The following is a 26,777-nucleotide window of genomic DNA, read 5'->3' on the forward strand; positions in this document are numbered from 1 at the left end:
AAACCGTGCCTTCCCATAAAGATCTCTAATAATAATTTTCTCTTGTTGTGTCATACACATACATATGTACGCATACAAGGAGAAGAAATAGTGCCATAAATCTCAATTCGATGCTTCAGAGGTAGCAAAGTTAAGGTCTTATCGGCTTTATTAATTTCGAACTTTATTTGTTTATCTTCATTAGTTTCGAAGACGTACGATGTATTGAAATTTGAATTTATAGGTAAAGTTATGACAAATATTTATCTACCAGGTTTTCCATGAAATTTAAGGTAAATGTGCATTAGAGAGACACGTGTGGAGAGATTTTTGGTGCAGGTGAAATTTGGTTCGAAGTAACGTGTGTTGAGAATAATAGGTCGACGTTCCTGTACCATGTAACTGATTTAGTTATACAGTTCTGGACGGGTTGACAACTTTCCACGCGAAGCGTGGATCCATCAGCCATCGTCCGTTGTTTTCCGCACGAGCAAGCTCCGTAAAAACACGGTGAGCTCGATAACTTTCCGCAAAGCAAGGTGCACCACCCGTTCTCCTATGATTTGCGTGAGAACCAAAGTCCATCAAAAAAATAAATACAAATTTCAATACATCACGTATGCTCTGAGCTAAAAATAAATAAATAAAATTTATTATATAAATTATTATTATAATAAAAAGTAGAAATTAATTATTATTAAATAAATAATTATTATTATAAATAAAATTATAAATTTATAAAATTGTAAATAAAATTATTATAATTATAAATAATTATTATTAAATAATATTTTTGGATTTATGTCTTTATTGAGCCGTGAAAAGTGTAATATTTTAAATTGTCTTTTCTAAGATTATAATAATCAGTTTACTTGAGATTACTATTTTTGTATTATAAATTTATGTATTAAAATTAAATTCTATAAAGTTAAAGTCTTCCATTATGTATCGATATGGATTTAACAATTTTTGTATTTCAAGATTTTGTCTTTCAATTATTTTCATAGAAATGGAGATGTTTTATTATTATCACTTAGAGCTTTATATTTATTCAATATTGAAACGTTAAATTCGGTAATTGTAGAGATTAGAGTACTCAAATTTTAGATTGCAATTTGAAAAAATAATATCTCGTTGTATATTAATTATTTTTGAAGTTGCTATAGAAAAATTCTTAGAATTATTGTTATTAATATTACTCTTGTTGTATAAGATTCTGTTGTGAAAGTGGCTCTTGCAGCGGTGCTTAAAAATTAGTATAATTGTCTAGTTGCGGTATTTGCGATTATTTCCTTGAAAAAACTGCATTAGCACTAAAACTGCACTATCTTCTATAACGAATATTGTTATAAAGTTGTATCATTTTTTTATGGCAGCCGTTATCTGCCCCATCTCTCGAGAGAGGAGCTGGATGAAAATGTCAGTAGAGTTTGTTTATAGATTGTTCCTCTCACCTTTTTTTTTGCATGACACTGATGAATAACATTCCGGATAAGCTAGGGACCCAAACCGGAACCGGAACCGATAGCCGCTACATCCTTTTTTGTTTTCGCCAAATCGAAACCCGTATCGAAATTCTACTAGGTTTATACATCATAACTGAATCGATCAAATTATTTTGATCTGTTTTTTTTGGCTATACACGCGTAAAATAATTTGATATGTTTATTTTTATTAAATTTATATTTAAGTGTATATATGTGTGTGTTATAAGTTACTTGCCAAAGTTGATTTCACCGGAAATAATCGCAGCTAAAACAGAATTATAATGTGCCTAACGTTATGCGTGATTTGAATAACCTAGATGAGATTAAACTGAAGTAGCTCAATTATTTCCAAGAGTAAATACACACGAGGAAAAAATTACGCAGAAGCTTAATTGAGAGCTCTCGAACGTGCGGTTATGTGGTAATTTGCGTTGGCGTATTATGCAAACGAAGAGCATCAGCACATTTTGTAATTCGCACACAGCTTAATTATATATCATGCAAAATGATTAAAGCATTCCTTTGGTTGTATTTAACAATGTTTTTTTTAAGCTTCAAAAACATTGTTGATTTTCATATATTTATTTTACTGAGATATAAATATTAGTAATCTTCACAATTAATAATTTAATCAATTTTTTATAATTAGCCTATGTGTAATATTGTAAAATAAATTTGTCCCATATTCTTTTATCTCCGTATTTTTGCATATTAATAACTGCATATATTAACTAATTATCCAGTTTTTGGAATATTTTTTATTACGTTTGCGTAAAGCCTAGTTTGATTTAAAATATGAGAAAATAAAGACAGCATTATCTCGTTAAATTTTCAGATATTGCCAGCGGTTACTTATGCTTCATCGTCAGCATCCTAGGGATCGGTGTTGTGACGGCAGTAATCGGCGACGTTGCCTCCTATTTCGGTTGCACTTTGGGCATTAAGGATTCCGTCACCGCGGTGGTATTCGTCGCTCTTGGTACCAGCATCCCCGGTAAGTGTCAAATAAAACGCGAGCGTCTACAGGAAATTGCTGACGAAATTCTTTTCTTCTTTTTTCTTCTGGCAAAATTTATTCAGATCGATTATAAGATAAAATTTTGTCAAATACCCTTTATAATGCTCTATAATTGAATAAGAAAATATAATAAAATTATTTAATTCGAATAATGTTTGGTATTTAATACTATTTATTGTTCAATATTTTCAATAATGGGATTATGTAAATTTTATAACTCTAAAAATTGTCCATATTATTTATTTTAAATGATCTAGTTACTTTCTCGTTCTTGATAATAATTGCTAAAATATTTCTATTTTTTAAATAATTTTAATTATTATATAATTTATATAATTATTATATAATTATTATATATTTATATAATTATTATATAATTTTAATTATTTTGTCACAATTTTGCTACCTTCTATTATCTCGAAGGGAATTAATATGGATGAAATATAATAGATTTACATTATAAGATTTTTTTTTGTATTTTTCTTTCTAATGAATAGCCTTCCGACAGGCTTTTCTCGAATAAAAATGAATAAAAATGAACGCTGCCATGTTGGAGAATTTGTAATGAACGTAATTGTTGTAATTTTAAAACGTTATTTATGTCGTAAGAAAGTTGAATGACTTTCGGAAATTCCTCGTTGTACAATTTGCGCAGCAAATCTTAATCCTCGTTCTAAAATTATTGCGGTGCAAGTATCCGCGCTATATTGTATGTTTACTTTGACGTTTATTTCTGTTGCATATGATATATTCATCGTAAATGTACGTAGCACATACATATGAACTGTAATCAAATAGAGACTGTTGTTTTCATGGAAACACAGCAATGTAATTTTGCAATAACTTGATAAATTTTTTTATTATTACAAAAAAATATCATAAGAATATTAATTGATTAACAGATCATTATCTGTATTGATGCAGAAAATTAATCCCATCTTGCATTGTTCGCAATATTGTTTTGTAGAAAAATATTATTTATTGGAACAGATGGGGGGAATGATAACATACAGGGTTTACCAAAAGTGTGGAAACCCCTTAATATTTCGAAAAATACGCATTTAAAAAAAAATGTTTCATACAAAAGTTATAGGGTTTTATGTGGCGCATTACACAGCAACATTATTATGACCTCGAATAGCGTTGTCAAGGTTATGTGAAGGTCAGCTTCAATTTTTTAAATGGAACCCTATATTTTTTATTACATTATCTTGCAGCTTATCTTGAGAGTTTTTCAAAACACTATAATAAAGTATTTCTTCATTGAGTACTTTTCGAGTTATGAGGCTTGAAATAATTTCTTAATTTTACATAAATCATAAAATATCTAGTAAAATATTCATTTTTCGATTATCTTACCTTAATACTTTTATGTACAAAATAATGAGAGAAATCAATTGGTGTAAAGAAAAAACAACTATGTTTTTTCTTTACACCAATTGATTCCTCTCATTATTTTGTACATAAAAGTATTAAGGTAAGATAATCGAAAAATGAACTAGATATTTGAACTAGATACTAGATATTTTATGGTTTATGTAAAATTAAGAAATGATTTCAAGCCTCATAACTCGGAAAGTACTTAATGAAAACTAACTTAATTATAGTGTTTTGGAAAGCTCTCGAGATAAGCTACAAGAATATGCAAAAGCATATAGGGTGTCCCATTTAAAAAGTTAGAGGTGACCTTCACATAACCTTGACAACGCTATTCGAGGTCATAATAATGTTGCTGTGTAATGCGCCACATAAAACCCTATAACTTTTGTATGAAACATTTTTTTTTTAAATGCGTATTTTTCGAAATATTAAGGGGTTTCCACACTTTTGGGTAAACCCTGTATATTAGGGGAAAAAGAGAGAAAGAGAGAACAATATTCAAAGATAGGACGATATTAGAGCGATTAATATGTCTCTCTCCTGTTAGTTTACCTTCACATCTCGCATTGGTCGCATTCCACTTATGGCGTCCGCCATATTGCGACAGGATTTTGGGATTACAGGAGAACAGCGATAATTTATTGCAGCTGGTCTTTGTAGTCCAGGAACAATGGCCGCCTACGATCCGTGTCCTTTCGTATACGGGGTGGAACGTTTGATGCGCGCGACCATAAGTTTGGATTAAACGCCTGTATAGCCTGGGAAAGTTACAGAAACGTTGCCGAAAGGTTGCAAGTACGTCAGTCGATATCACCGCAAAGTCGTTGTAAAATTGCAGCGAAATTAAAATGTCCCTTCTCGGGAAGCTTACATTGTAATGCAATTTATTTGCGTTGATGCAACGTTTCTGCAAACACGTACACACATGATGTTACGTACAGAGATAATCTTAACAAACAAACTGATGGAGATGTTTAAAATATAAAAAAGATTTGCATCACTTTTTTTAATGCACATTTTTTGCAAAAATAAATTAAATGAATAATGAGTGTGTTAATCATAATTAATTGTAATGTAACATTATATGTAGAATAAGATCAAGTCTCGCACAGATATTGAAACGTTTCTGTATTTTTCTAGAGACCCAAGATGTGCCTGGCCGCGAAATAACGAATGACTGATCGAAGGTTAATAAGGTTATTAGCTTACTTGAATGTTCGTATTTTCTTTCAATATTTTCCAGGTATACACTTTTCACTCTCGTCTAGTCTGAAATTAGTGATTGATTGGCATTTTTTTGAAATTTGTCCTATGGCTTCTATTACACTCTAGCATCTTCATTACTTCTTTCTGAAGGAATTAAATTCAATGTATAAAAGACAAGGCATTTCTTTAACATCCTACGAGCTTCCAATATATTGTAATCTTGTTGGAATTTTTCATTTATATCTCTTTACAATGTCTCTGTAACATTGCATTGCAAACATTGATGCAACTTAAATATTCCATGTCGTGTGATTCCTTTCGAGTATCTCGAATATTTCGAATTTTTGAAGAATTTTACGTGACAATTTAAAAGATTGTTATAAAAAATAAACATCAGAGGGAAGTTTTTAATATCTTCATTTCATTTAATTGTACCAAAATCAAAAGTGCGCATTTAACTGCCCGATAAATATTGAAACGCTCAAATAAGTATCTTTAAAGAGAGATCAATGTCGATATTTGTGTATTAAAATGGTAATATTGTTAACCCCTAACTTTTGTACTTGTCTACTATTTTCATATAAAGTCCTATTCGTACGAAACAAAAGCATTTAATAAATCGCTTGAGTGGGCGTTATCAAAAGCTATTAAAAGCTTTACGATAGCTGTAACATTTCAAGTTTCTGGGTCAATAGGTTACCGTCCAAAATTTGCATCCAAAACAGCGGCTGCTTTCTGTGAAATTGATTATCCCAAATATGTCTACAAAATATAAATGCGCAGTGAATGCAACTACTGCAATTTAAGATCAAGAATTTATAGAGAGATATCTCTTTAACTCTGATGCAGTTTTAACTCTCATCATTTAAAGACGCATCCCCGGTGTTCTTTCTCTTGGAAACTTTTGCATTTGTTATGAATAAAGGTACACATATACAGGGTGTCTCAGACTTAGCGAATCAGCCGTTAATGGTAGATTCCTGAGATCATTTGGAAACGAAAATCTTAATACCAAAATGTTGAGGAAGATGTAGTTTCAGCGCTACGAAAGATTAAAGATTACCAATCGCGTTACGTTCTCCTGTGCTCAGGGACATAGCGCATCAAGGGGCCCACGTTCAGCGCGATAATATCGATATCGATAGAGGGATCAATATAAGATAAAAAATCGGATTCTGCAGTGAGCGCGATTGTGTCTTCGATGCGACAGTAGTCAGTAGTTTGAACATTTTTATGAAGTCTTCCTCAACATTTTGGTATTAGAATTTCCGTCTCCAAATGATCTCAGGAATCTGCTATCAACGGCTGATTCGTTAAGTCTGGGACACCCTGTATAAAAGTAAATATATTTTATCGATGAGATATATAACTTTTTCACTTCTTCTTTTTTCTTGTTGTGAGGTATAAAATAAAGCATGCATTTTGTTGGAAACGGTTATACATATATATAAGTTAAAAAATTCAATGAACATCCCTGTTGTAGAGAATATTTTGTATCGTACAATTTCTTCCACTTTTATTCTCTCTCTCTCTCTCTCTCTCTCTCTCCTTCTCTTTCGGAATATTTTCCTGTTCTTTCATATGTGCAACCATTTTGGAGTTTCTTAAGGAAAATTGACTCTCTCTCTCTTTTGATCTTGATGCCTGATTTTCAAAATATATCGTTGTTTCACGATATCAGTATCTTCGTATATTTTTTTTTGTAGTGTTGAAATGTGATCTCTTGCTTTCCGTAAATCGCATAACGGAATATGCGCTTCAAAATTGTATCTGTCCCGGAAGCTGAGCCATCACGTCCGAATATCGACAAAATTTGCATGACGTATTGGCTTCCCGGCTAGATTACTTAAGTCGCTGTGCTCTCCTTTTGCTACTCTCTCTCTCTCTCTCTCTCCCTTTCTCTCTCTCTCTCTCTTTTTCTCTCCATCTCTCTCTCTAGGTGTTTCTTCTCCTCGTAGAAACTCCGCAAGTAACTTTCTTCTCCCAGAAACTCATCAATATTTATGTCGGAGGATACCTCCGATCTCCCAAAGCACCGCTCGAGATCGGTTCAACGAGATCCTTCTTTTCGCGCATCGCCGACAAAAAAAGCACGGAGAATTTTCCTCAATATCATCTATACAGGGTGTCCGAGAATCACACGCAATATTCGACACCATGCGTCGTGATAATTGCTATTAATCCCACAAGTTATTACGACTATTATCACTACACTCATTAAATTAAATACATCAAATTATAAGATATACGACGGATTTTTTTACAATTATGTGACTAATACAATAGTACTACATTTTATACATTTTATAAATAATTATACTAGTTCCATATTCAACATTTTATATCAACTGTTTTCACAAATAAAGCCTTATCTCTATTTTCTTTTTTTTAATTACTGATTGTGATTAATCATAGCAACATGTTGCAAATTCAGTTTACGATTGACAATTAATGAGCCTCCTAAGCGTGATAATTTTATTAATCAATTACCACAGCAATCGTTACAATAATTAATTATTGCTTTGTATTAACGCAAGGCTGACTATCATTCACGGCTGATGAATTATTGAGCATACTATTGTGACGACAGCCAGTAGTAAATATCAACGGCGTATACCGGCGACGTAAGCTCAGCGTAAACAATCGCGCTCACTAGGTTTGATTGATTAATTAGCAAGCGAAGAGTATACTGGAATAATGGTAGCGTAAAGTGGAGAGGAATCTAAAAATTACAGGAAACACGATAAAGAAAGATCCAAGTTTATCGATCGAAAGCGATGGAAAAAATTTCTCTAAAAATACATAAATCGCGAAGCAAGATCTCTTCCCCAACAATTACTCGTTAATTGTACGAGAATCTCATTTCTCCGGACAGAACGCGACTTTAAGGCACCTGTCGCAGCCTCCGGGACATAATTCCGGGAGGAAGACTTGAATTGAATTTCAAACGCGCGCGTGTTGCCCCGCGTTATTACGCCACGTTTCGCGAATCTATCTCGTGACGCGGGATTTTCTTGCCCGTCGCTTCACATAACGACGAACGCGGAACTCACTTTGGGTCGAACTTCTTCCGCTGCGAACTGCAAACTGGTATCGAATCTCTCACGTGCTCGGCGCCAGCGTCAAAGCATCGTTTGCCGCAAATCGTTCTGCCTCGGTGGAGCCGGGGGATCTTTGATTCCCGACGGGATGCGCCCTATAAATCCACCCCCACGTCGCAATGAAACGTAGTTTTATCTCGCGAACGAAGCGCGAATGAAGCGCGCGAGTCGCAATAAAAAGCGTCACTGGGTTAAGGTTAACGGTGGACTCTAATTTAATTTAAAGCCTTTTCGTCGATTCAGAAAATACGTTTACGAATAAATTTTTGTAACGCTATTTTTTAGAATTACCCTGTTATACCGAGTTAAAATAATACATATGTATTTGCATGAAGGATGTAAAATATGAGAATATATAGGGTGTTTTTTAATAAGTGCGAAAAATTTTTGGAGATGATTCTTTGTCGAAAATTAAGGGGGGTTTTTCACATAAAACTCCTCCAAAAATTAGGTTTTTATTTTTTAGGTTTTTAGGTTTTTATTATAATTTTGTTTTCCAATTTTCTCAAAATTTACTCTAATTTTATTTTTATTTTAAAATTTAACTTCTCGTAATTCGAAACCTATGCTACTTAACGTATTTTATTTTTTTCTTGAAAACTATTGATTTTATGAAAAAAATAAAGGAAATAAAAAAGCTTCTAAATAAATCAAACTTTTTAATGCATATTTTTAGATGATCATATTCCGGCCCATTAAAAAGTTCTAATAAAAAATTGAATAAGGGTTGCTAGTATCATCCCCTTATAACAATATGGGAGACTAAAAAAAAATATTAATAAATAACCTTTTTACTAATAGAAAATATCCATCTAATTTCATTTCTTTAGCTTGTTCCAAATTTGAGAAAAAAATAAAAACCTAATTTTTGTAGGAGTATATGTTTATATGAAACTCCCTTAATTTTCGACAAAGAATATCATCTCTTAAAATTTTTCGCACTTATTAAGAAACACCCTGTATAATAAAAAAATATAATAAAATAAAATAATATAATAAAATAAAAAATATAATAAAGTAAAATAATAATAATAATAATAATAAGGAAATAATAATATTAATAAAAGTAAAATATTAAAAATGATATAACACTTGGGTGAAACGTTTCTCTCGTTTTTTGTTAAATATCTCTAAATTCTGATATATAAATGTCGATGGGCGATTCCATTAAAAATGAGCGATGAAAAAATGATAACGGAAAAAAAATAATCTCAGAGAATAAATGGCTACCGATGTATGCGCACAATACATTTTTCGGTCATCGAAATATCTCGGTCGTCGGCCTTAAAGCGCGATATTGTTACGCGCATTTGAAACACAATAGCAATATATCGAACTGTGAGCTAGTTTTTTTTTCTACTAAAGCTGCAACATCCTATTTCGAGTTATGTTATCCGCAATTAATGCACAATTTACAAATCTCATGAAATTATAATAAATCTTATAATTATTAATAATTATATAAAAAATTATAAAATCTCAAGAAATTATATAAAATGCAAGAAATCAATTATTTTTCCGCCTCTCTAACTAAAAGATAAATTTATAAATAAATAAATCTTTAAATCGAAATATGCAAGACAGTATTTCTTACACAATTAGTTTTTTAATTTTCCTTTACTCTTTCGTGTCTAAAGTCGATCTCTACGTGATTTTAAAAGATTGGTCCTTTAATGAAAAATATATATTGAAAATCACATTATGTATATTTTACTTAAAATATCGTTCTACTCATATTTTACAAATATGCTGTATAATATTCCGTACCGTAATAACTGCATAACGCTAGAGAGAACGTAAGAATATTCTAACAAGAGTCACGTTTTGTTACGTATCGGTAGTTCCTCTATACCGGTGCTCTCTCGATATATCCCCTGCTCGTTAAAATGACAAAGACTCGGATTTATTCCAGATACGTTCGCGAGCAAAGTGGCAGCTTGCCAGGACAAGTACGCCGACGCGAGCGTGGGCAACGTCACCGGGAGTAACGCGGTGAACGTCTTCCTGGGGATCGGCGTCGCGTGGAGTATCGCCGCCATTTATCGTGCCTGCCACAACGAGCCGTTCCTCGTCGAACCCGGCAAGTGAGTAAAGCGATCAAACAATTAAACCATCACCAAGGAATGCTCGATTCGCTGTAGCATCCGAGAAGCAGTTCCGAGCATGATTCGCTGATTTCTGAAGCTGTATCGCCAATCGTTGAAAGCTGCTGCTGAAAGACACTTTTTAACGTCGATAATAAGACGATGATATCAATTTTATATCAAATTTTTCGACGAAATTAAAGCATTTCTGGCGATATACCCTGGGTTAATTAAGATATGCGTGTTTAATTAAGCTAGACAATTTTCGCGGACACGTTTTCAATACGCGATCGATTCGGCATTGTCACGATAGAATCGAATAAGATCCACGATGATGTTGGAGGAGACAATATTAGGTCAGATTAGAGCAAAATGGCGACATGTTCTCGATAACCAAGCGTCATTTCTCATTTACGATACCGTTCGTGAAACTATTCCCAAGAAATTTGATCGAGGCATCACGACAGGCAACTTGGACGATGTTGCAACGTGTGTGACCGTCATTGCACCGCGTTAAGGGGTTATGCCTAGCCAGCAGACCGAAAAAAGTATGATGTAAGATTTTTTTTTGAAAAGTGTAATAATTTTCTTTTTCCAAATAAATTTGTATTCAAAAGTACAAATATTAAGGATGTTATTATATTCTTTTTAAATAAAATATTAAAAAATGTAAAAATTATAACTATTCTCCCGGATATTGTTTTTTAAAAAGCGCTGCGCGGTGAGCAATGCTATTCGAAGCTGATTCATTTAATATCAAAAATTCGATAAACTGTAGTTAATGTATGAAATTGTTTAGTAGATGAACGAAGGATTAATCGAAAAATTGTTTTGAGACAAAATGACAGCCATTTGACACTAAGATATTCTTTTTCGACTTAAAAATTGCTCATTTTTTATTAAGTAAAAAACAGTATTCATTAAAAAACAAAATCCTTCGTTCATCTGCTAGGTTTTTATATGTAGAAGAAGCCTGTAAAGTTTCAAGCAAATCGGTGTAACGGCTTTCGAAATATCTTGCTCACCGACTTTGAAAAAGTGATTTCGAGAAAAACGCGTTTAAGATTTGCGTCAAGTTTACTTTTAAATAAAATGCAGATTTTTTAATTTACACAGAATCATCTATTCCGGGCCAATATAATTTTAGTTTATTTAAATCTTTATATATTGGCTTGATAGCCCTCAAAACATCAAAGCTGAAGCTTTATAATCGTGTTTAAACGAAGTTATAGATTCTGGCGCTTCATGAAACATACACTTATAACTCCGTCAATTTGCATCCGACTAATTTGAAACTTTTAGGAAATATTTTCAATATGATATACTTAAAAAAAATGTAAAAACATAAAAATCGGTTTTTTTTACTTTTATGACTAGGCATAACCCCTTAAGAGATGATGTATCGACGGGAGAATTAAAAATCAGCTGTTTATCTGTCTTAATAGATACGACATGTTACGCCATTTTGATCAGAGAACTGCTTTGGAATTCGTAAATTCTCCATTAAAATGGTCGTATTCGAATGTTCAACATTTCGTGGGCGTTATTTTGCCTGGAAAATAACGTTGTTTAGATGTCGTCAATTGCGAATCCCTGCTTCGCAATTTTCTATTCAGCTACGGCGCAGATATCCCATTTTACGAGGATCTCGACGGGAGTTGCCGCTCCCGAGATTTAACTTTGTATCGGATAAAATTTTCGCGAAAATCGACGACAGATGTGCACGAGAGATATTTCGTATTTTAATAAATTAAGTTACATCGCGTGCGCTGTATTAATCCAAATAATTTCGCAAAGAGTAAATTTCAGCTCTCGATTTCCGGAAAAAAAAAATTAAACGACAAGTTGTCAGTTCATGGTACGTAGTTATCGAACTTGCAAATGCCCATCCGTCGATCGACCTTAAACGAGAGTCAAGTTTCGACGTTGCCGATCCGGAATTGAGAATGAATCTGCCATCGCGGCGTAAAAGTTTTCCCATTTATCTTCGGAGCGAGAAATCTCGCTGAAATCTAGAGTTTGAAATCTCAAGAAAATAGAAAGAAAATGTCCCCTGGTAAATTTTTATATTTATTTAATAAACGTACGATATTTGTTCGAGCATAAATAATGAGATCTTGATCAAAGATGTCGATAAAATGGCAATAATTGTCAAGGTCTTCAGGAATTTCGAATAATATTATTTCAAGAAAGAGAATTTTAGTCATCACATGAAGTTCAATATTTTGCAGTTGGATTTCTCGCGATCGCATCTCTCGCTCTAAAATTCCAAATACATGGCTTTTCCACAGCAATACTCACGTGACACATTTTATGACGCAGCCTGGCCTTCTCTGTCACCATATTCTGCAGCGAGGCCTGCCTGGTGATCGTGGTGCTGATGGTGAGGCGAATGAAGTCGATCGGCGGCGAATTGGGCGGACCTTTTATACCCAAGATCGTCACATCCGTGTTCCTGTTCTCCCTCTGGTTGCTCTACCTCATCATGTCCACCCTCGAGGCCTACGGCGTAATCCAGGGCTTCTAAACTAAGAGAGAGGCCCGTGCGACGCCATTACGTCGGCCTATCCACTGCGTATATATCTTAGCTCTGGCGTCCGCCAAGGCGTGTGCTCAACGAAACTTGTATCCGGTAAGTCTGTCGATTGCTCCGACATTTTAGGAGGCTTCGGTTGCCGTGCGGTTCGAGATCGTGCTGTGTTTATTTCTGGAAAATCGAAAACCCACGTTACCAAGGCGCCATTAAAGCGTCAAAGATGTTGTTTCAAGCTGTTGAATTCAACTGCTATGAATATCAATATTATGACCGAATATTCCGAGGCTAATCCACCAAGATGTCTTAAGCCAAGATTAAATATAGCGAATGATCGCTATCGTGCAGACAGCCTTTTGTACGTTTGATTCCACGTCACTTACATTCGAATTAATTCACGAATTTTACGCAAATTAATAAAGGATTTTTTATTTCACTCACATCGAGATACATTTAACGATTTTATTCGGAATATATGTAATACGGAAGAGCAATTTACACTGCAAATATTTTTCCCTTTTAACAATTATAATATTATTGATTTCTAATTGATTATTCTTATCCAATTTTTTTTCTTAATTTAAGCCAATTTTTTACATCTTTCTTAATGACCTAATTCCTTTAAGGGGTTATGCCTAGTCATAAAAGTAAAAAAACCGATTTTTATGTTTTTACATTTCCTTGAAGTATATCATATTGAAAATATTTCCTAAAAGTTTCAAATTAATCGGATGCAAATTGACGGAGTTATAAGTGTATGTTTCATGAAATGTCAGAATGTATAACTTCGTTTAAATACGTCTATAAAGCTTCAGCTCTGATGTTTTAAAGGCTATCAAGCCAATATATGAAGATTTAAATAAACTAAAATTATATTGGCCTGGAATAGATGATTCTGTGTAAATTAAAAAATCTGCATTTTATTTAAACGTAAACTTGACACAAATCTTAAACGCGTTTTTCTCGAAATCACTTTTTCAAAGTCGGTGAGCAAGATATTTCGAAAACCGTTACACCGATTTGCTTGAAACTTTACAGGTTTCTTCTACATATAAAAACCTAGTAGATGAACGAAGGATTTTGTTTTTTAATGAATACTTTTTTTTACTTAATAAAAAATGAGCAATTTTTAAGTCAAAAAAAAATCTTAGTGTCACATGGCTGCCATTTTGTCCCAAAACAATTTTTCGATCCTTCGTTCATCTACTAGACAATTTCATACATTAGCTACAGTTTATCGAATTTTTGATATCAGATGAATCAGCTTCGAATAGCTCTGCTCACCGTGCAACGCTTTTTAAAAAACAATGTCCGGGAGAATAGTTATAATTTTTTAATATTTTATTTAAAAAAATATATAATAACATCCTTAATATTTGTACTTTCGAATAAAAATTTATTTATAAAAAGAAAATTATTATACTTTTCAAAAAAAATTCCCAAACATAATATTTTTTTTCGATCTGCTGATTAGACATAACCCCTTAATAATTATTATATTATTAATTTCTAATTGATTAATCTTATCCAATTTTTTTTTTCTTAATTTAAGTCAATTTTTTACATCTTTCTTGGCGACCTAACTCCTTTAAATTCCTTCTCACGTCCATGTAAGTCTTTCTTTAAAAGTCTTCCCCGATTTTGATTGCAGGATACAGAAGCGGAATCGGAATGGCACGATTCCGCGAAGAACAAATTCTGAACTGTGCCGGGAACTTACATAAGTTCACTCCCAACCTGAGACAATTAACAACGAACGTGATCGCGTGACGTATTAAATGCGTGGATATACGTGTATGTGTGTGCGTATGCGTGCGTGTAGATACCTGAGAGCGCAAGTGTACGTGCTTGCGTGAATCCGTCTAATGAAGAAAATAAAGAGAATCGATCGAGGAGAGAGAACGAACGGAGGAGGAAAAAGTAACGAGATGGAGAAATGTGCGCGAGAGAAAGAAGAAGTGAGTTTGCCTTAAAATTATTTCAAAAAGAAGGAAAAGGATAAGTGCGTTCTAGTCAAGCCGTATTCCCCACGAGGAGAATTTGGCCGCAATCAAAAAGGAAAAGAGGAGGAGAGAGTGAAGATAATATTAATAAGTATTTCTTTTTTGTGTACGCGGTCAAATCTCGCGAATGTACGTGTATTTATTTAATCCTCCAAGGAGTACAGAGGTTTCTATGGTATTTTAGCAGCGAACTGTATCGTGCAATTTCTTTTTCTCGCCGGAGAACGACTGTAATCGCTAATTTTATATACTTGTATTATTGTACGATATTCCTTTTGTGCCGAGGGAGTCTTTGGTGTCGGATCGATTTTCGATGATGTCAGAAAGATTTCCAAGGAGTGCGAAAGCACGTGAACAACTATTGAACCTAGTTGCAAAATAGGACCAGCTTTGAAAATCAAATTTTTAATCTCTCTCTCTCCCTCTCTTTCTCTCTCTTTCATTTCATTTTATATTTTAAAAATTAATTTCCAATCTAATGTATTATAATTGATCCTTAAATTATTGTATTCGTTGGAAGAATCTCTTTTCTCGACGCAAGTCTTTCGGTAAAGTGTATTTTTTATTTTTAGATTTGCGACGAAACGTCAAAATAGAACTCGTAGTCTTTGACATACGAGAAGTGGCGATTGGTCCGACGTTGCATAACCGCGTCGGACTTGCGGTGAAATTCGAAAAAATAGTGCATTTTTGTCGCAACAATTGCACAGCCACAAAATGCGTGTGTGCGTTTCTATAGCACACGCGTACGGATCTAATCGGATTTGCCGTTTTCGTGCGATTTGCCGGTTGGTCAAGGTTGCCGGATTCTTTCATCTCGGATCTAGAACAGCTGATGTCATTGCCATCTGTCATGTGTGAAATGAATAAATAAACAACTTTTTGACAAAAAAAAACTATCGCAACTGTAAATTGCGCGATTCATTTTACGTGTAAAAGATGGGATAAGCTTCCAAAGTGGGGCGAAAAATTGTTAAAATCTTTTTTAGAAAATTTTTTTTTCAATGCAAATGCCATATGCACGGTTTAGATTTCAAGGTGAGACATGGCGTAGTAGAATTTAGACCTCAGGCAAGCCCGTTGACGACTTATAAATCCCTCTCAGCGTTCGCGACGAGAAATTATACTTGTTCAGATTAGATTTTTATATAGGAATGTTGTAGACTAGGTTTTCATTAATACAAATCAATGTTAATGATGTCTGAAAATCGTATCTTTCAGACTTTATATAGAATAATTTATGAAGAGCATTCAAGGAGTAATAATTACTTGGATTTATGAATCCTTCATTTCATTATTCAAACATTGATCAAACAACTCCCTTTATCGCTTGCCATTATCTCTTGAAAATTTCAGCATTAATTAAATATGCATAATTATATGCTTCATTGAACTTGAAGGAAGTAAAACTAGCAATTAGAACAATTATATAATTTCCTAACAATTCAACAAGTGTAAGATCCTCTAAAAATTCATAAAATTACTGAATAACTTTATTGACCAAATATGAGAAATATAGATTTTTTTTTCAAAACAAATCTCTCTCTTAAACTTCAAAAACTTAGACTTTATAAATAAAAGACGTAATAAAAAAATCTCAAAAAAAGATGCAAAACATTAATTATACTTTTTAATCTTTCAAATATTCTTTAGATGGTATTTTCGGACACCCATCAGATATTTTTATCATTTTCTTACGAACGTAATTAGAGAGGGATTTTAAGATTGTCGTCAATCGGGGGACAACGTGAATCGTTAACAAACTTAATAACTATCTTGCCAGCAAGATCGCGTTATTAAATACCAGCAGAAACATATTTACAATTGTTAAGCTAGATATCACGACAAATGTTGATTAGACTTGTCCCTCCCCTCTTTCCCCCGCGAGTTGCATCGCGGTCTTCGTTCGAATGTATAAATCGCACTCGTTTTCCAAAATTACAACGTAGAGAATTACATGTCGATGTGTAATCTAATATATACAGGGCGTCAGGGCAATCTCTTCCCAAAAAAAGCTCTTGTAGCTCACCTCGAGAGCTTTTCAAAACATTATAATAAAATATCTTTTCATCGAGTACTTTTCGAGTTATGAGGCTTGAAATAATTTCTTAATTTTTACATAAACCATAAAATATCTAGTAAAATATTCATTTTTCGATTACCTTACCTTAATACTTTTATGTACAAAATAATAAGAGGAATCAATTGGTGTAAAGAAAACACATAATTGTTTCGAAAAAAAAATATGTAATTGTTAATTGCAAATTACATATTTTTTCTTCGAAACAATTATGTGTTTTCTTTACACCATTTCATTCCTCTCATTATTTTGTACATAAAAGTATTAAGGTAAGATAATCGAAAAATGAATATTTTACTAGATATTTTATAGTTTATATAAAATTAAGAGATTATTTCAAGCTTCATAACTCGAAAAGTACTCGATGGAAAAATACTTTATTATAGTGTTTTGAAAAGCTCTCGAGGTAAGCTACAAAAGCATTTTTGGGAATAGATTGTCCTGACACCCTGTATATGAGGAATCAAACGTTTGGAATTTTTGTTTTACGCGATTATATTCTCATAATTCTATCAAAAGTTCAAATGCATATCGATATTATGATAAAAATTAGAAAAATATAATTCTTTACGATGTTAATTTTGAGAAGAAGAGGCGTAAAATGTTCTCGTTGGTCTTCACTGCCTTTGATCGAGGATCGCGTCATACGCGGGGCGAACAATTATGCAACAGTTATTCGAATTGGGCGCACTACGACCCGATGACACTCATTTTAGGATGTCGATACGATACGATCGCTTCAACATACATAATCTGAATTCAGAGTGTATGCCAGTGTGTATCCCCCTCCCCCTTCTCCCCCTTGCGCGACCAGTATTGAATTTTAAGTTTACAATTGTTACAAGAATCTCGTACGATTTTCGGGAGATTTTTAGAGTACGTCTAAAAATAGGTGGCCATTTTTAGAGAATGCGACATGTTCTATGGACAGAAGCAAAGAAATACCTCGTATGAACATGATTCGAATATTATCGCTAACATTTTTGTAACCGTTAACAGGCTTTTGTAACATACACCGTGAAGGAAGAAATTATTTCTCACACACACACACACATTCTCTCTCTCTCTCATCCCCCGCTGTGTTAATTAATCTCAGATTTAATCTCTGTCGTGTGGTCTTAAGATGAGGTGCTCTCTCTCATAAAGGATGTCGCTTTAAAATTGTTGCATAAACGAGAGTAAGCTCGTCGCTTATTTGTTTCTGTATCAACCTAATACATCTGAAGTGACAAGTACGATATATTTAGTGGCTGCTACACAATATTACGAAAGACGATGAATAATCGATCTACAGTGCTAATCCTGATTAGCGTTAATCCTGATTCTCAAGATAGCTTTATCTAGATAAAAACACATTTAAAACAGATTTAAAGAAGGACCGCGAATCATTGTTACTTTGCTTCATGGTGTAATTCTGCTCAATGAAACTCTCTCGTTCTCTTTTACCTTCTCTCTTTCTTTCTCTTTCTTTTTTTACAATCGTATTGGATTATGACGTCAAATATAAAAAGATTATGCACCAGTTCTTTTTGCATATTCCAGATGATCCCCTATAAATTAATGAGACAATGAACGCGTATAATCATCTCGATTTATAAAATCGCTGTTATTTTACAACATTTAAATCGTGTTTCACTTGCTTAATGTATTCATGTTATTTAATCAATTAATTTTATGGGAATGACGTTAATAGAATCAGCTCTTGCAAAACATGATAATAAATATTTATTTATTATCATATTTTGCAAGTTAAATATCTGTAAATTAACCTTAATTGTCATTTAATTTTAATTTTACATTTTACATTTTAGCTTGCTTTATCAAACTTTAATGAATGAGGAAAAATTTTGCTTGTTTTCAGACATAATCTGAAAAAATAATTTATATAATCTTTTGATTTTGATATCATCAATCCAATATGACTAAAAGATACATGTATCTAGTCAAATCGTCGGATCAATGTAATTGATTTATTTAAAAATTAATATAGTGCTTTCAGAAAAAAATTTTAAGTCCGATATATTCTGTTTTTTGTTTCAAAATATAAAATTTCTTTTCCGTCCCAAGAAAAAATTGCTTCCACTCAATTTGATATATTAATTAATATGACTGCTTGACGTACATATCAACATTTATATTAATATTTATTAAATAGTTTTAACTAGAGAAATGAGGAACATTAAATTCAAGAAAAATACAAGTGCAAAGCTTTCAATAGAATAATATTTCAATTAATTATATTACGTTAATTATATTTTCGCTCAATATATTTTGTGTAATGTTGTGTCAAATTATTACATAATATGTTAAATTAATTTATTTTTTATTATAGTATACAATAATTTATACGTACTTATTAGGCAAAAATAAAAAGTTTTTAGTAATAAGAGAGTGTGACAAATTATTATAGTACAATATATCAAATTTTCAAGTATTAAGTTATTAAATAAAGAAAAATAACAGTACGTTTATTGTAAGCAAAAGTTGCATATTTGGATACAAACATATATTCAAGAATACTCAAATTAAGTATAATTATCAAAATAATAATTTAAATTATTTACAATATTAATTATTTTTATAAGCAACACTGTATGTTATAAAATTTATTATGTTTGTACACCATTAATATTTTTTTCCATTATTCTTGCCCTTATTATAAAAATAATTTAGAATCTAAATTTGATTGAAATAAATAACTGACTGCAATATTATCATAATTATACAGGGTCCCGAAACTAACTCTTGATATTTTAAAGGCAGATTCTCTGGCCAATTTAAAAACGATTTTTCCTCAGCGAAAATGTCGCGGCACTAATAGTTTTCGAGTTATAAACGATTGAAAAAAAAAGGGTTTTTCATAAACTAAGGCTTATGGGAATAAAATATTAATAAAGTCACATTCTTTAGTTAATTTTAGGTAGAGTTTACTTTAATAGAATTTTAATTTAAGGCTTAGTTAGAAAGATACATGATGACAAAAATTGGGAATATATATATTGGCAAAAAATAATGATCTCCCTCGACATTTTCGCTGAGGAAAAATCGTTTTTAAGTTGGCCAGAGAATCTGCCTTTAAAATATCAAGCGTTAGTTTCGGGACACCCTGTATATGTTGTGAAATAAACAATTTTTTTTGTTAATTTTAATCTTCAAATATTGTGATAGCTAATTTGATTTTGCAGTTTTTCAACTCTTTATTTCATCATTCATATGTATATATGCGATTATCTAAATATATATAAAAGTAATGAAATTAAGTCTGCTTTCCAATTAATATAAAAGACATTTAGTTTTCAATAGTTTGATTTTTGTTTAACGCTATAGTAGACGAATTTGTCTATAATACTTTTGATTAAAAATTTTTGAAGATTCCGTCCGTTGGATCAATATTATATTATATTTGTCGATTTTTTTCAGTTTAATAAATCTTTTGAAATTATCGATTTTTTCTTTTTTGTATTCCTTTGCGATTTTCCTTTTGTTCCTATTAATGTTACAAATTTATGAATTTATGTTAATCAATCAACTGGCATACGATCATACACAATATGTGTTATTATTTAACATATTATAATTACATACTATAATAATATATTATAATTAATGAGAATATCTTTTTTGCAGATTATATTTAATTTACCGGTTTTAAATTTTGCTTTAAATATGAGATTTTATTTGAAATGAATTTTTCTTTAAATCGTTATCGCTCTTTAACTCATTAAAAATTATTTCGTTTTTTCTTCTATTTGAATTTTTTTATTTCAACTTTTCTTTCTTGTCGTAAATCAAGAAATCATACAAAATAATTTCTTAATTTTATCTCTATTTACAATTCGAATATATTTATCTTATTTTATTTTAACTTTATTTTATACATGTACATATTTACAGTAAATGGCTAAACAGAAAAGATTCCGAAAGAGAAAGAAAGAAAGGTAAATTGAATGTACGAGGAAGGAAGAGAGATATAATACGTTTAATTCAATAGCAAGGAAACGTAATGGGAACTTATAATGGCAAAGAAAGTTTCCGCCATTAGTTGACAAATTAAGTTAAACGCAATGATTTCTCAATCATAAGATTTTTCCGCGTTTAATTTACTATTTATTGAAAGCAGAACTTTAATCACCCCTTTACCTTTTCCATCAAGCTCAAGATAAATGTCGAAAGATGTTTCCGACCGCAGCCACGCAGAAAGAAAGAGCAAACGCTTGTAAAAAGAAAAAAAAATGCGAACACCCATACAGCACAGGCCATTGTTGTTACATTGCAGCAATATTGCCGCAATATTGCTGCAATATAACAACAATGGTCTGTGCTGCATGGGCACACACAACAGGCGAATAAATATTTTATTAATCCGAGTTTCGCGATAGTTGTGTATTATGTAAGTATGTATGTGCGCGTTACACATTAAGGCGTACACAGAGAAAGACACTCAATAGCAAAGCGTTCAAGTGATAATACAGTAAACGGGATCCGAGAGCGTCTCCCGAACCTTCGTCGCTCGACTGCTGGACCGATTGGAACGCTGTTTACGCGAGAGATAGTTTTAGCCAAGATAGTTGTATAGCTACAAGTAAATTTGCCGATACGAAATGTGCTCCAGGTGGCCGAGAGAATGTTCCGAACGCGTCACGTATGTACAGTGCGCGTCAACGATCTTGTAATAGGCGGGGCAAGAGGAGCGACCAATCAGCCGGCAGCGTGGCAATGGCTGATTGGCCAGTTCTATGCTCCCCTGGCCCCGCCTAGGACAGGATCGTTGACGCGCACTGTACAACAGCGGCATCTCGATCTCTTTGTTCTCCGGAGAATCCCGCAACAATTAACTCGCACGACGTAGAAAAATGAGTAATCCACCCTGGTCTCCTCGTTTTCCTTTTTACGTCACACGCTGGACGTGATACAAATATCAAAAAAAAAAAGGGAGAAAGCGAAAATCACAACAAATTTATTTTTGGAAAATATTTTCCGCGCAACGTTCGAACTTGATTGGCGCGCCTGGTTGCACCTGAGGGAATCGGAGGCGACAGACGAAAGGAAATAATTAATCGAGCGTAATCAAAAGTGCTACACGTACCTCAGCGCTCGTTTGCATTGCAGCGTCGTCGACGAGGATTCAACAATGACGTACGATCTCTCTCTCTCTATTTCTGTCTATCCCTCTCTATCTCTTTCTACTTCTACGTCTTTTCATATCTATTTATTCATATCTATCTATTTATCTATCTACTTGATTTTCTCTTCTCATGTCTACTCCTGTCTCTCTCTCTCTCTCTTTCTCTTTCTCTCTTTCTATCTCTCTATTTTCAAATACCCGATTAAAGAGTTTAGAAGAAGAATGCAATCTATTATTTGTTGTAAGTAAGCATTCTTAAAAATTTTAAAGATTTAAATAAAAAATAGAATTTCCTAAACTCTTAAATATGAAATCACTCAATTTAAAGTAGACCTTACGAAATATGGATTTACATCTTTCCTATTCTTACGTAATTCTTTCGATTCCCTTTAACTTAACATTAAACAATAATAGAGTAAAACGAAGCACGATTAGTGATAAAATGATACAAGTCATTGCAAAGATTAGTTTTTTTCGGAATTTAGAACTCATTGTCCGACAAATTGCGCAATCAAACTATTCGAATAGTTTGAAATGGAAATTAAAGGCTCTGAACAGTTCGTAGAGTTCAAACGGAATTGATACATTGTTTGATTAGATCGCAATACTCAAAAGTTCGATTATTCAAACGATTTAGGCACAAAAGAAGACTCGAATGCGAAAGTAATAGTATTCCTCGGAAAAGAATAATAATCAATATTATATAGCATGTTCCTTTTTCACGATATTCCGCGCGCCTAACACACACTTTACTTTATTACATATTTTATCTAAATTAAAATACACACACACGAACTGTGTTCAAATATATCTTCTCAGGCCTGAAAAATCCAAACAATTTATGTTTACCATTATTATATAATTGAGTTTAATTTCTCAATTAAAAATTTTATTTTATATTATATCGATAAAAACCGCGCGCAAGTCTCTCAAAATCAATTAACTTTGCAACGAATTATACGGGAAAGTGAAATATGATTGGATTGAAAAAAAATTGTTTTCATACTCAGAAAGTTATGAATGTCATATATTTTTTTCTTTTTAATTGATAATCGTGTTGGTCTCGTTTTCACTTTCAAATACAAAAATGTAATTTATATTTGCAGCAAAACGCATACCTCATGATGATCTATACGTTTTCATTCATCTGATCGTATATTTTTTTATTTTATTTATTTTTACTGTAATATATTTTGCTGTAATTAATACATTTTATTTATTTCTACCGTGTAACTAGTACATTTTATATTTGCACCTATTTCCGTCTTTCTTTTTAGGCAACGTCTTTTGATATCTTTTGTAATTTAAGGGCTCGTTTCCATCAATTTCATAAAAAAATAGCATTAGTCCGTTATCTCACATAGTCATTTTTTTCCCGATTCTCAAGAAGAACTTGATGAACCGATTTCGATTTTAAAGTCTAAGATTCTTTCAATTTCTGTATATATAAAACGCGTTATAAAAATTCGTTAACCGTTTTATAAACAACGTTAACTTGAATGTCGGCGCGATTGAAATCCGTCAAGAGCGCATCCGCGCGCTCGAGAGCCTCTTTTTTTCCCTTTGTAAATTTCCGATTCGGGCCGACTGATAACAGGCCAACCGTTTATTGCGCCTCGTCACAATAAAGCGGACGTAGGTTTGGTTAGGCGAACCGAATTTTGCGTATCGAAACGTGACACGCTTAAAAAATCGCTGTTCCGTGAAAAGAATTCGCGAACGTCACGCGTTCGATATTTCGCGCGAGAATTTTCCGGGGGAGAGTCCTGCGGGAACAATTCCAGCGCTCGTCGCTCTCGAACAATGCTGATTGAGATCGAGTAGATCCCCTTGTCGTGCAGAGTGTTAACGAAAAATGAATATATCGGAGAGTTATATCTCTTTCCCGAAGCTATTTCTTAATTTTAAAAAAATTATTCCAATTTTTCGTCCTATTAAATTAATTTAATCAATCGGAAAATCACTTATCCACGTATATTTCTGATAATCTTGACATACGTGAGCGCGCATCGCACACAAACACACTGTATCTATGAAGCAGAGTTTCATATTGTGTGATAATATTTAGTTTTTTTTTAAATTATGAGTAAGTATGTTAAGTGTATGAAATATTTATATCGTTTTAATTAAAGTCAAGTTCAAAATTAAATTGCATGTCATGAGAATATTTTCAAAAACTTGGATAAACATTGCGTGTGTAACAGATATCACTGTAAACATGGAAAAGCTGTTGTTATCGAGTCAATACACATGTTTTATTTTTTTTCCATTTTAATTAACTTTTAAACAATCAGTCACTGCGACTTTTTACTAATTCTTTTTTATTATTATTTTCAAATACAAATATCTTTACCATTAAATCATCGAAATTATCGGAATTTATCTCGCATTGTCGAAAAAGAAATCTTAATGAAGCTGCTATTTATCACATATTTTATAATCATAATGACCGGTGATTTAATAAAGTAAAAATATAGCACACGTGATGACTAAATACTATTAAGACGAAATCAATTATTATTGATAAAAGAATGCAGGAAATAATTTTCAATAATGCATAGCTATGGAAATAAAAGCTTTGTGCTAAATATTTTTATTATTATAAATGAACATAGGCAAGATTATTTTTGAGTCGGAATTTGAATTACACACGAGTTTTATAATATTTTGATAAAAAATATTTTATAAATTAAAAACTGCTTATGTTTATTTTCTTTTATTTTTTTGCCTCTGACACCATAAATAGAAATATATTATAAACCGTTAAGTTTAAAATAACTTTATCTGAGGTTTCTAACAAATATCAAACAATATTTTTCGACATATGTTTAATTTCAGTATCACTCTTATAAATTCTTCAATGATCAAAAAGATTTAAATAACGGAAATGAATCGCAAATTAAAATCAAAAGAGATCTACCTTAAAGAATAAAAAATATTAAGAATATATATTTCAAAGATATCTTACGATAATATAATTTTGTTACTACTTTTATACGTATTTATATTGCGATAGTTATCATTTAAATTGTTGAAGTATGTAACATTTGTAAACGAGAGCAACGAGCGGGAATTATTCTCGCAAAAAATACTACAATTTGCATCATGATTGTTTGTTTCAAATTTGTACCTTTTTGAAAAATTTTTCCTGTAAACAATTGTTACTCAATACATTGATTTTATAATATAACATTATTAGAGATTTACAGCAGACGCACGGTTCGGGTGCGAAATTCGCGCGCAACATTGAATTAATTTGTAATAATTTGATAAATGTATCTATAAAACGCAATCGATTTGCCTTCATTACGGCAGTCTCCATACTAATACACGTAATGCGTTCAATCGCGTTCGATCGCAATATGCCGTTTATTCCGTATTTCCAAATAGAAGCCGAAACTATGGGCGCATATAATTTCGTAAAGCTTAAATTCCGATGTTATAAATATGCGAGTGAACTTTATGTGTGTGACTTGAGATCATATCCAAAACATTGGCGAAATTAAACTTTACAAGATTATATCAAAATGCTATGTATTCAAAACACAGACTGTCGTTACATGCGGCCAGCCCCTATCGATACATCCATGAATATCAACCGTAAATGTCAAGGACATTATATACAAATTCTAAACAAATTTAAGGCAAATTGGAAACAACGAATAAAATGGTCGCATCAAAGGGCCAGTAGTTATCTTCGAAACTCCACTTTGATTATAAGAGACCGTTGGTTGTTTCACATTGATTAGTTTTTTTATCTTAGTTTTAATACTTCAGAGAAATTAGTTGAAATTAGATTCGTACTATTCACTTAAAAGTTATACAGGGTGTCAGGGCAATCTCTTCCCAAAAAAAGCTCTTATAGCTTACCTCGCGAGCTTTTCAATACACTATAATAAAGTATTTTTTCATCGAGTACTTTTCGAGTTATGAGCTTGAAATAATTATTTAATTTTTACATAAACCATAAAATGTCTAGTAAAATATTCATTTTTCGATCTTACCTTAATACTTTTATGTACAAAATAATGAGGGGAATCAATTGGTGTAAAGAAAACACATAATTGTTTCGAAAAGAAAATATGTAATTGTTAATTGCAAATTATATATTTTTTCTTTGAAACAATTATGTGTTTTCTTTACACCAATTGATTCCTCTCATTATTTTGTACATGAAAGTATTAAGGTAAGATAATCGAAAAATGAATATTTTACTAGATATTTTATGGTTTATGTAAAAATTAAGAGATTATTTCAAGCCTCATAACTCGAAAAGTACTCGATGAAAAAATACTTTATTATAGTGTTTTCAAAAGCTCTCGAGGTAAGCTATAAGAGCTTTTTTTTGTAAAGAAATTGCCCTGATACCCTGTATATGTCATAAAGATTACTATAAATTTATTATAATTGTATGTTGAAATTATATATATGTATATAAATATATACATTTGCTTGTTTTGTATAACTTATTTAGAAATAAATAAATAATAATGTTAAATCCTTGCAAAGGACTGTTAAACGGGCCAATTTTGCGTAATATAATAAAGCGAATAATTATATATAAGCTGTTTATATTGACACTTATTGAATTTCGAAGATCTCTCTGATATCTTTTTAACGTGATTAAATCGGAATGATTCAAGAGTTTATTATCTTTGAAATAAGTCATTGCGTATTAACGAATGATGTAATCGAATGATACAATTATTTTCTACAAATAATCGATATATTAATAATGACTTTCTAGTTCTATGTTTTGTTATAAACTCGTCGGAATAAAT

The 26,777-nt window shown here is 32.1% G+C and overlaps 1 protein-coding gene across 4 annotated transcripts in view; it reads left to right on the top strand.

Moving 5' to 3' along the window:
- Positions 1-16,970, top strand: part of Calx (sodium/calcium exchanger 3) — a 68,866-nt gene extending 51,896 nt beyond the window's left edge. For 2 of the 4 annotated variants that reach the window (XR_014437784.1, XR_014437786.1), the window contains exons 6-9: positions 2,302-2,460; positions 10,084-10,255; positions 12,578-12,887; positions 14,440-16,968. Coding sequence is in view for 1 of the 4 variants with exons in the window: in XM_083094143.1 (XP_082950269.1) it covers positions 2,302-2,460; positions 10,084-10,255; positions 12,578-12,782 (536 nt within the window). In the remaining 3 variants the exon portion in view is untranslated. Of the gene's footprint in view, positions 1-2,301; positions 2,461-10,083; positions 10,256-12,577; positions 13,541-14,439 lie in introns of those variants that run through there. The other 2 variants (XR_014437785.1, XM_083094143.1) reach the window with 2 other exon arrangements.
- The last annotated feature ends 9,807 nt before the right edge of the window (positions 16,971-26,777 follow it).

This window comes from Camponotus vicinus, unplaced genomic scaffold, assembly GCF_025532165.1.
Source record: "Camponotus vicinus isolate PSW18456_S1 unplaced genomic scaffold, iyCamVici1.0 SCAF_3, whole genome shotgun sequence".
Taxonomy (NCBI): Eukaryota; Metazoa; Arthropoda; class Insecta; order Hymenoptera; family Formicidae; genus Camponotus; species Camponotus vicinus.